Source organism: Drosophila sechellia, chromosome X, assembly GCF_004382195.2.
Source record: "Drosophila sechellia strain sech25 chromosome X, ASM438219v1, whole genome shotgun sequence".
Taxonomy (NCBI): Eukaryota; Metazoa; Arthropoda; class Insecta; order Diptera; family Drosophilidae; genus Drosophila; species Drosophila sechellia.
The window spans coordinates 14,540,133-14,552,180 of NC_045954.1; the positions used below are offsets into that span (position 1 = coordinate 14,540,133).

At 38.1% G+C, this 12,048-nt stretch overlaps 1 protein-coding gene across 1 annotated transcript in view; it reads right to left on the reverse strand.

The window, feature by feature from the left end:
- Positions 1-12,048, reverse strand: part of LOC6619548 (netrin-B) — a 65,009-nt gene that overhangs the window by 6,435 nt on the left and 46,526 nt on the right. The window contains exon 3 of the mRNA XM_032724885.1: positions 428-616. Within this exon, the coding sequence (XP_032580776.1) occupies positions 428-616 (189 nt within the window). The remainder of the gene's footprint in view (positions 1-427; positions 617-12,048) is intronic.

Genomic DNA, 12,048 nt, shown 5'->3' on the forward strand with positions numbered 1-12,048 from the left:
GCACAGCTGTCTGTCTTTCTATCTGTCTGGCAGACAGCTTATGGGACCACTGATTGATGACAGCTTATTATCAATAAAGCGGGGAACTGGGGGAATACCCTGACAGGTCGGACATTTAGTGACAGGAGCAGAAATGTAGCATACCCACTACGGGGGATAATAATGTATTACAAGTACCTGTGTACTAGTCAAGCTAATTAAATTCGCAATGGGTGAAGTTCAACTGTTTTAGGAACGTTGAATTTAACTAACTGCAATGAATGCAAGAAACTTCATGTCTTATCAGAATTTCCTCCATACAATTTTAACACGAAATGGGTATACCCCATAATACCATATATATATGGTTGCTTGGAACTGGCCACCTCATTGCGTTGTCTCTCATTCAATCAGCAGAAGAGTGAAGACAAGAGAAAGCTGAACTCACGCTTGCAGACTTTGCGATGATTTGGCGGTTTAGTGGCATCCCGATAATATCCCTCGCGGCAGTAGTGGCAGTATCTTCCGGTAGTATCGTGCTGGCAGTTGTAGCACACACCTCCCGAAACCCGGCCAGATAGTTTGTACAGCTCCAGATTGAAGCGGCAGCGACGGGCGTGTCCGTTGCACTGGCACACTGCAAAAAAGAGGCAGAGGAAAATATTTACATTAAAAATGTGAATTATCGGGAAAATATATAAGAATTGAAGCCACAACCTTCAATGAAAATAAATTGCAAATATACACAAATATATACAGAGAGAAGATCTTAAGGAAGTTAATCGCCGAGGCAACATTATTCTTGATATTTATTGATTTGTCTAATTTGTTTCTAACTCTTAAACAGAAATATATGCTTCCATCAAAAGCTAGTTTCCCACATCATCCTTTCCATTTTCAATCTGAAACTGAACGAAAAAGTTACAACAAATGGGCACCGCAAGCAGTTTGGTCCATCGGTTGCACATAGTTTCACCAAATTACCGTCATGACCTAACGAGCTTAACCCGCTCCTATTTTGTTATTATCAAGGATAACACCATTGGGTGTTCCGAGAGAGCTAATCATTTAATGGCAGTACGGTCTGCCGTTGGCCTCGTTTTTCTACTTCTACTGGACGATAGGTGGTGGATGGGATGGGATAGGATGGTATCCGGTCCGGATCCGTAGATTTCATAAATAATTAATAATGATGGGAAACTGTTACGTGCTCTATTTTTCGGACAGGTGCGGGGGCAGCTGAGTTGCTTCCCCGTATTTCCCTGTCTTGGTTATGATTGATTATGGTTGTTGTTGTGGGCGCTGCTGATGCTGCTGCTGTTGTTGTAGTTCCCTTGATTGATGAAAAAAATGTGGGATGAAAGGGTGGGAGCTCTTGTGGGTCTGCCTTCCTTTTGTATCTTTATTTTTAATGCTCTTACTTGCCGCTGCTCCTTATCGATTTTCCAGACTGACCAACCGCCCACTTGGCGCAACGTAAATGTTCATTTAATTAGTCGGAAAATATCATAAAATAATTTTAGCAACTAATTGGCAGCACTTGACTTCAATTTATGGTGTTCCTGTGTCCAGGACCGCTGAGGTTGTTCCTCCGCGTTCCGTGGAGTTTCTTTCGATTACATTCCGCCCACTCCCTGCATTTTAGGGCAAAGGGCATTAAGGGTGATTTATACACAAACGCACACACGTGTCCTCTTTGAGCACATCATACAGCTGAGGTTAATATCTTAGTTTTAACAAGGATATAACTGCATAAAATTACAGGAAATTACAAGTTAATTGAGCTGTATTTGATTTTAAAGTTGCAGAAAGTAAAAGGTATTTATGTTCTTTCATAACTTTGGGAGGCATTTCAGATATTCTCTACTATTTTCTCGACCTCATCTGTTATTATATAAATGTATGTACTGGGATTGTCCGCCGCCAATGCCCACGCATGAGCGCCTTTGGAGTGGGGGCCTTTCGGCCTGGGAGATCGAGGACGGGAAGTTGGTGATTGCCTTTGGTGACTGGTGCGACTATTGTGATTGCTGTTGCCTCATATTTTTCATATCTTATGTCTGCATCATCGACGAAGGATGAAGGCTGACAACAAAGGAGATGCCTTGGAGGCGGCGGGCGTGGCAGGAAGACAACGCGGATGGCCGTCCGCTTATTTGGCAAATAATAACAACAGCAGCAACAATGGACCCATAGAGCCACCGCCGCCCCGAATCCCCGACAGGCACATGGGAATACTTATCGAAGGACCTTATCCCGGCAGCAGGCACACGACATATGCCCCCATCCTTAACCCACCATATTGTCATCATCGTCGGCAGTGCTCAATTTAAAATGGATTTTATTTTCGCTCGTCACTCGACTTCGGCGGGGTCAAGGCCATACATAGTATGGCTTAAAAGGGGGTTTTAAACAGTGAAGATGTGTTATGGGTGAAGAAATTGTGATAATACTAAAAATATTGTATAAAACTAGTTGCTGGTGAAGATGTTTATCCAAGTTTCAAGCTAATATAATAATAATGTGCTGTTTTGACATTTTATAAAGATTTCAACTTAAGCTAGAGCATTTCCAGTTCGTTGTACTGTTCGTTTCCCAATGCCTCATCCTCGTCCAGAGGATTTCATCTTCGTCTCGAATTCCATTGTCACTGCTCCTGCGTCAATATGAATCTTATTACCAGCTTTATTTCTTCCTCGTTTACCCATATCGCTTTTAATGATAATAATAATGATATTGACCGCCAACTGGCGTCCACTTAATACCCCAGCCAAATGGCCTTCGTGGAAGCTTCCTATTGTCGTATTGCCATTGACACGCATTGTAATTGAGTTGATATTGCGGAACGATAAGCCGCATTCAACGAGCCGAACCCCGCAGAAATTCCACGGGAATTGAGAGACACAGACCCCATCACCACACATAAATTGCCCGGGCAGACAATTAGAAGAACCGAAAAACGTCTAACGAAAACCTCAAACAAAAAATCAACCAAAAATATTCGAAACACCCACCCATCGATTAGCCAAAGTAGCACATCAATTTTCAGTGGCCTCTGGTTTTGGGAAAACTGTGTGGGATTTACTCAAGCATGGCCAACGATGCAGTCGATCGGCTTAATTGGTTAACAATAAAACGCATTTTTACGCGAATTTACTTCACAGTTCATTTGCTGCGGCCCCATTACGTGTTCTGTGCTTTTCCGCTCTTTCCAACCGATTTTCCCGTGGAAGAAACTTCACTTCAATTACTGGGCCACGCGGCCAGTGAAATTTGCACATCTTGACCAAGAATTCTCTTCGCTTGCCGATATATTTTGATATACGTACAGGTCGAGGCAAAGACCCAGACCCATCGAGTCTTCGCAGCGAAAAATTTGCAGACGGTCGAGAAAAGAAAAGTTCATAATTTAGCTGCAATTTTAATTAAAAGCCAAACACTTGGTGGAAAATGCGACAGGGAAAACGAACGAACGGAAAAGTGGCAAGGCACATGCTAAGCCAACAAAAGTGCGAAAACAGCAACGTGCGCACAGATAAAGGAAAATAAAGGAAAACATGTGAAAATCATTTTGCACCCAGTACTCCCGAGGAGGGGTAGGTAGCCGGTCGAGGGTATCTGCTAGATGGTATATGTTATTGGACATGGGGCATGGGGTATGGGGCATGAGGTATGGGGTTTGGGACTTGGGGTTCGGGTATGATGAGGCCCGGCGCCGACAGATAAGCCGGGACCGGACTGGTCCATTCCCCGTTCATAAGTCGACGAGTCTGAGAGTTATGTGCCCGTTTGTTGTAAAACGGCACAAAAATTATGGGCGAAAACCAAACAGGCCCCAAATGTGGAGGAGAGTTCGCGATGGTGGGGCGTGCAGGGGATTTTTAGCCAGACCATACCATCTATAAACTGGCTACAAAATGTCTAAATTTTTTCCCCATACGAAAGGAGAAAAGTGGGAGGTACTGACAGCTGAGAAAACGAAAAAGTAATGCACAAAACAGTAAAAGAAAAATAGAACTCGACAGGAAGAGAATCGAAAAGACAGACTGGGGGGAAGTAACACGATATGATATGATCTTGAGTACTTGTACTCACATTCGAGCTGCAAGAGGCGCCAGACTGTATCTGTATCTGTACGTGTATATGGTTTTTGTATCTGCCGAAGAATGGAGGAATTCTCCGGGGAACAATGTTGCCGAAAGTGAGCGAATGGAAATGAGCCAAGCACGTTCCCATAAATCATAAAGAAAAGAATTTACGACTATGGCTCGCAAGGGTCAGAAATTCATAGTCGGATTCTGATAGTGCAGATAGGGTAAATAGTAAATTGCAGCCATAAATCACATAATGAAGCATAATAGTAAGAAAAACTGTTAACGACTCTATAAGTTTTCTTCAATTTAAAAGTAATAAACTGACACTGCGCCACCATCATCTCCAAAAAGATGATCCACGCCATAAATTTGTATACTGATTTTTTGACCACAAATATTCATATTTTTGGCCAAAACTACGACTTTAAGGGTCCGAAAATGGAATGTAATACCTCGTAACTAAACTCCCAATTGAATTGTGATCAAAAAGGAGAATTTAATTTTTTGCCATTTTTTGAACATTTTGATACCCTTATAAAAAATGAGAAAATTTGGCCAAAAATTAATTTTACAAAATCCGTTTAAAAGTGAAAGGGGTGGTTAGTATTGGTTATACGGAGTATAAAATGGTAATTCTTTTTGTTGTGAGACCATTATTAGTCAAGTTATAGCCAAAAAGACCAAATTGAAAATTGGGTTTTTTGCCAAAAATAGTTTTCCAGTTTTTTTGTGAAAAAAATAATCGGTATTTTGATCAAAACATTGAAAATAATGACCCAAATAAGGAATGTCATACCTTGCTGAGTTTAAAATCCCAATCGATTTGCATCCAAGTTTGGGAATTCTGGGATTTTTCAATTTTTCGGAAATTTTGATGATGGTACAAAAAATGTGAAAATTTGGTCAAAAATTAATTTTACAAAATCCGTTCAAAAGTGAAAGGGGTGGTTAGTATTGGTTATAAGGAGTATAAAATGGTAATTCTTTTTGCTGTGAGACCATTTTTAGTCAAGTTATAGACAAAAAAGCCAACTTGAAAATTGACCTTTTTGCCAAAAATAGTTTTCCAGATTTTTTGCGAAAAAAATAATCGCTATTTTGATCAAAACTTTGAAATTACTGACCCAAATAAGGAATGTCATACCTCGCTGAGTTCGTTGTTTAAATACCAATCGATTTGCATTCAAGTTTGAGAATTCTAGGATTTTTCAATTTTTCGCAAATTTTGATGATGGTACCCCTTACAAAAAATGCGAAAATTTGGCCAAAAAATAATTTCACAAAATCCGTTTAAAAGTGAAAGTGGTGGTTAGTATTGGTTATAAGGAGTATAAAATAATACTTCTTTTTGCTGTGCGACCATTTTTAGTCAAGTTATAGCCAAAAAAGCCAACTTGAAAATTGAGCTTTTTGCCAAAAATAGTTTTCCAGATTTTTTGCGAAAAAAATAATCGCTATTTTGATCAAAACTTTGAAATTACTGACCCAAATAAGGAATGTCATACCTTGCTGAGTTCGTTGTTTAAATCCCAATCGATTTGCATTCAAGTTTGGGAGTTCCGGGATTTTTCAATTTTTCGCAAATTTTGATGATGGTACCCCTTACAAAAAATGCGAAAATTTGGCCAAAAATTAATTTTACAAAATCCGTTTAAAAGTGACAGGGATGGTTAGTATTGGTTATAAGGAGTATAAAATGGTAATTCTTTTTGCTGTGTGACCATTTTTAGCCAAGTTATAGCCAAAAAGGTCAAATTGAAAATTGGGTTTTTTGCCAAAAATAATTTTTAAATTTTACAAAATCCGTTTAAAAGTGAAAGGGGTGGTTAGTATTGGTTATAAGGAGTATAAAATGGCAATTCTTTTTGCTGTGTGACCATTTTTAGTCAAGTTATAGCCAAAAAGGTCAAATTGAAAATTGGGTTTTTTGCCAAAAATAGTTTTCCAGTTTTTTTGTGAAAAAAATAATCGGTATTTTGATCAAAACATTGAAAATAATGACCCAAATAAGGAATGTCATACCTTGCTGAGTTCGTTGTTTAAATCCCAATCGATTTGCATTCAAGTTTGGGAATTCCGGGATTTTTCAATTTTTCGCAAATTTTGATGATGGTACCCCTTACAAAAAATGCGAAAATTTGGCCAAAAATTATTTTTACAAAATCCGTTTAAAAAGGAAAGGGGTGGTTAGTATTGGTTAAAAGGAGTATAAAATGGTAATTCTTTTTGCTGTGTGACCATTTTTAGCCAAGTTATAGCCAAAAAGGTCAAATTGAAAATTGGGTTTTTTGCCAAAAATAGTTTTCCAGTTTTTTTGTGAAAAAAATAATCGGTATTTTGATCAAAACATTGAAAATAATGACACAAATAAGGAATACCTTGCTGAGTTCGTTGTTTAAATCCCAATCGATTTGCATTCAAGTTTGGGAATTCCGGGATTTTTCAATTTTTCGCAAATTTTGATGATGGTACCCCTTACAAAAAATGCGAAAATTTGGCCAAAAATTAATTTTACAAAATCCGTTTAAAAGTGAAAGGGTTGGTTAGTATTGGTTATAAGGAGTATAAAATGGTAATTCTTTTTGCTGTGTGACCATTTTTAGTCAAGTTATACCCAAAAAGGCCAAATTGAAAATTGGGTTTTTTGCCAAAAATAGTTTTCCAGTTTTTATGTGAAAAAAATAATCGGTATTTTGATCAAAACATTGAAATTACTGGCCGAAATAAGGAATGTCATACCTTGCTGAGTTCGTTGTTTAAATACCAATCGATTTGCATTCAAGTTAGAGAATTCTAGGATTTTTCAATTTTTCGCAAATTTTGATGAAAAATGCGAAAATTTGGCCAAAAATTAATTTTACAAAATCAGTTTAAAAGTGAAAGGGGTGGTTAGTATTGGTTATAAGGAGTATAAAATGGTAATTCTTTTTGCTGTGTGACCATTTTTAGTCAAGTTATACCCAAAAAGGTCAAATTGAAAATTGGGTTTTTTGCCAAAAATAGTTTTCCAGTTTTTTTGTGAAAAAAATAATCGGTATTTTGATCAAAACATTGAAAATAATGACCCCAATAAGGAATGTCATACCTTGCTGAGTTCGTTGTTTAAATCCCAATCGATTTGCATTCAAGTTTGGGAGTTCCGGGATTTTTCAATTTTTCGCAAATTTTGATGACCCCTTACAAAAAATGCGAAAATTTGGCCAAAAATTAATTTTACAAAATCCGTTTAAAAGTGAAAGTGGTGGTTAGTATTGGTTATAAGGAGTATAAAATAATACTTCTTTTTGCTGTGCGACCATTTTTAGTCAAGTTATAGCCAAAAAAGCCAACTTGAAAATTGAGCTTTTTGCCAAAAATAGTTTTCCAGATTTTTTGCGAAAAAAATAATCGCTATTTTAATAAGGAATGTCATACCTCGCCGAGTTCGTTGTTTAAATACCAATCGATTTGCATTCAAGTTTGAGAATTCTAGGATTTTTCAATTTCTTGCAAATTTTGATGATGGTACCCCTTACAAAAAATGCGAAAATTTGACCGAAAATTATTTTCACAAAAGTCGCCAAATGGTGATATTTATGGTTAGTCTTGGTAACTAGGCGTAAAAAACTGTAATTCTTTTAGCTGTCAGACCGTTCTTAGCCAAGTTATACAGAAAATAACGAAATTCCATCTTGATTCCACTTAAAACTTGGTATTATTGTACTTCCCATAATTTGTATTATATTTCATTTTGGCAGCCATTGTTAATGTGTCTGAATCAGCACATTCATTGAAATAAATTTGCCGCCTCGCCAAAAAATCCAAACGCCCATCTTCAAACCCAACACCAACGAATAAGCCGGCGAAAATTTGCTTTGCCTGCACAAAGAGTTTGTTGTTTGCTTGCATTGTCCTTGATTGTTTTTTTTTTTTTATAAAAGGACCTGGTACTTTTTTTGTAACTTTTTTCCCAGTAGCTTTGTGTAATTTTCTCGCCCGTTGACAAGAAAATGTTGCCTGTTTTCGCTTTCGTTTCGTGGGCTCGTCTCACGTTCCTTTTTGGTTATATTATTTTTATTATTATTTTTACGTTCTTGCTGTTTTATTTGCTTGGCTGCGATTTGTGTGATTTAGAATTTGGTGTGATTTGAATTTTCAATGGGATGCCCATTTCCGAACAGAAGCCGAATTCGGCTAAATGTGTATGTTGTAAAAATAAGGGGACGACAAAAAAAAACAAGTGAAGCATGAAGGCAGCGAGACAGTCTGTTTTTCGCCAGCTGATTTCCCCGCAGCTTTTCCCGCTTGCCGTCAATGATTTCAAAAATGCTGCCACGCATAATTTTATTTATTTTTCAATTTTTTCGCCCTGTTGAGTTGTCTACGTGTATCTAAGCACTTTGCTTGCTTTTCGGCTAAGTCTGTTATGATATCCACCAGAATGCGTTGACAGTTTTTTTTTTTTCTTCACCTTTTTCACTCAACGAAATTGTGCGAAATTTGGCTTGCCAAAATATTCGCCGCTTGAATGGCAACTAATTTTTAAATTTAGCCCGCGTGTGCATTTTCCGCACTTTGTGCTTTTCCTCGCTGTTTTGGGTGGTCTGTTTTCTTTTATGATCGTTTCTTCTAATAAGATATAAAACTTGATTGTTCGTTAAAAGGCAGGCAATCAAAGCTAAATGATTTTATTTTGGTACACCGATAAGAAAATTGATATTTAAGCATAGATATTTTGTTATTGTGCAGAAAGTGCCAGGAAGTTAAAATACCCTTTTTGTAAAACATAAACTAAACTTTGTTTTCCACAACCAATTAACATCCAGCTTCAACTACGAGGAGTGGAAAGAAAACTCGATTTTCACTCACTCATTTCCTTTCGAATGCGCATAAGTATGCACGAAATGCCCTCTTCTACTCCATTGGAAAAGCGGAAAAGCGATGCTCCCACCGAATGTGACTGGCGAAATTGGCTTTTGCCTGCAGAAAATTATTTATGGCCAAGTGGGCGGGGTGGCATTAATGCTGTTGTTGCAATCGACACCCCCACAAAACGCTGGCAACCGATGGTTGACAACTGGCCCGATGATGATGCTGCCAATGATCATCAACGCGATGACGCCAACACGCAATTTGGCAAACAAATTACGCCAAAAATGTGCATTGGGAAACAGAAAACAGCAAATTGCCGGCCCAAAATCGGAGCCAAATCGACTAGCCACCCTACCATTTCCACCATTTTCAACTTCCCAGAAAAAACCCATTTTCCAATCCCAGGCCAAGAAAAAAAATAGAAAACGGCATGGGCGTTGATAATTGAATTGAAAACTTTTGCCTCGCACTCATTTCGATGGGTGGGAATAAGAAAAAATCGCGCTAAGACTCTATAATTCGAGAGATTGTGCAACTTTAAGGTCTCAGCAGCTTAAGACTGGTAAAATTGTAAATGGCAAATGGAAAACTGAAACTGGGACGGGGCAGTGCCAAAATGAACGAGGGAAATTATTTGAACGCAGCAAAAACTCATAATAATAAAAGGTATAAATCAGATTTAGCCTTCTTCAACTCTTGGTAGGGTGCTTTTGGCCACTCTAACGAAGCTGAGATATTTGATTGGCCAGTTTTGCATAGAACTCAAGCTGCGCCGAGGTGTTAGGAAATGGTTTTTTATGGTTTCTGGGTAATAATAGTGAAATTCATTCGCAAACGAAATTTGCATCCATTGGCAGATGGATGGGGATATATTGGAATTATTTTTTGAAAGTTTTTAGTAAACTGTAATCTAAATTTTATGTTTGTTTTCTCTTTATTAAAATATCCTGCAACGCCAAAAATGTATTGTTTAACAAAGATTGATATATCAGAAAGAGAATAAGAGAATATTATTATAAGGTGTATTAAAATATATATTGTTTACTTTTAAAATAAAAAAAAACAAAAATATTAAGGAAAAAGCCCAATTTCCTCGAACATCGAATACATTCTATTATTTTACAGGGTATGCTAAGCCCTTTCTCTTTACGATCCATTACTCCTGGGACTCGTACATTAGCCATGTCTTTCTGGCCATGTCACTTGGCTTTAACCCTGCCCACTTTGAGACCTTAGTATTTGGTATATGGTTCTGCTCCGGGTTTTGGAGTTCGGATTCGGGTTTGGGTTTCGGTTTCTGTTACTCGACACAAGCATTTTTATAAGACATAAATTCAGCGATTTGGCTAAATGCGCTTCATGGACTTGGCTGGGTAATTTGTGGCCTGCCAGGGTCGTCGTTTATGTGCATTTGTGTATGCAAAGGAAAATAGGAGGAGGAAAACTGCAGCAGCATTAAATTACACTCTCATGCAGGCGCACATATCCCCACATCCACATCCACATCCACCTCTCCATCCACATCCACGACATTTGGACGGGCGGAGGATCCAGACAAGGCGGCTCTGCGACTGCGACAAGCTCATATTGCTTTATGTCTATGCCCGGTTCCCTTGCCCCGATGGTTGAGCGCTTTTAATGGGACATTTTGTAAGTAAATTGCATTAATTTCACAACTTGGCTGCGAACACAATCTTCTCAAAAAGCTGAAAAAGAGAAAAATGACAACAAAATTAAATAGCAATGTGCCATTGATGATGGAACGATTTATGAGCTCCATCTGCGAAGCCTCGATTACGATTGTGCGCAAACCGGTTGCGAATTCGATTTCGATATCGTTGAATTCCAAATCCACCTCATGCTCAAATCAAAATGCAATTAAAAGCAGAGAATCGATCAATTTCAGTGGGAAAATGGCATTAGCTTTGGATATTGGTCTGGCAATTTCCACTAGATCAAACGAGTTAGTTGGCTTGTCCGTTTGGCAGAGAGAAATAGCCAGATATTCAAACCAAGCATTCAAATTCAAAAGGATGATACATTGGTGCTTTTTTAGTTTTAGATTGATGAAGAACGAAGGTGCGGTTCTCCACACTAACCATATATGTATTTTTATTTTCACGTTTTCTTGCCTAAAACCACTTTAATAACCCAAAGACAGCCCTTTTTGTAAACGTAATCTCCCCCAATTTGTGTGTGGTGAGTGAAAGGTCTCGAAAACCCCATAGGTCGTGGAGCCCTTTTGCCGGAGATTTTCCCCATTCAACATTTTGCACCTAATTGAAGAGCTTACAACTTAAATTGCCACTCGATGAACTCTGTGTTGTGGCTTTCCATTTTGGAAAATCCTCCTCTTTCCTCCTGCTGATCTACATTTTTCCCCCACCGACTTAGTTTTCTAATCTTTATGCTCGGATGCTGGACGCAAAGCTTTTCTATTTTCCTCTTTATTTTCATGCTCGTTGTTTTATATGCACATATGCAGACACACACTTGCAGGCGGTAAATATGCACGAGAATTTGTATTTTGCGTACCCATTAGTTGCACGGCGGCGAGGTATATGCGGTTATGAGTTAAGTACGTAACAGAACGAACTATATGAGAATTTTAATATTTTTGAGGGCAATCAAATGCTGCAATATAAGTTAACTAGATACATAAATGAATTTAATATATTTAGACTTTCTAATATTGTTTTTAAGCATTTTAGATTTTTAGATTTTATCTGTTAGTAAGCGGCATTTGGAAGTCAATACACTTTACTATGGCTGTTTTTCTATGTAGCTTCCGAATGATTTTTCGTATTGTGAATACAGCAAACGGAAAAACGCAAAGTCAAACTGCTTAAAATGCAAAACTAAAAGCTCTCTGTAGCTCCGTGTATGTGTGTGTATGCGAGCTAAGCGGCAAACAAAGGCTGTTGGAAAACATAGAATACCCTTTTGCCAAACAAAGTGCAATTGCTGCGGAGCCAGAGGTCGGAAAAGCAAGCATCTGCATCCACATCTATTGACAAAGCATAAAAACTGTGCAAAATAAGCAGCATCCACCATGTACACCACATTCACACTATGTTAGCTTTCCCCAGAATGCACCCATAATCCTTAAGCCTTTTTTCTATGG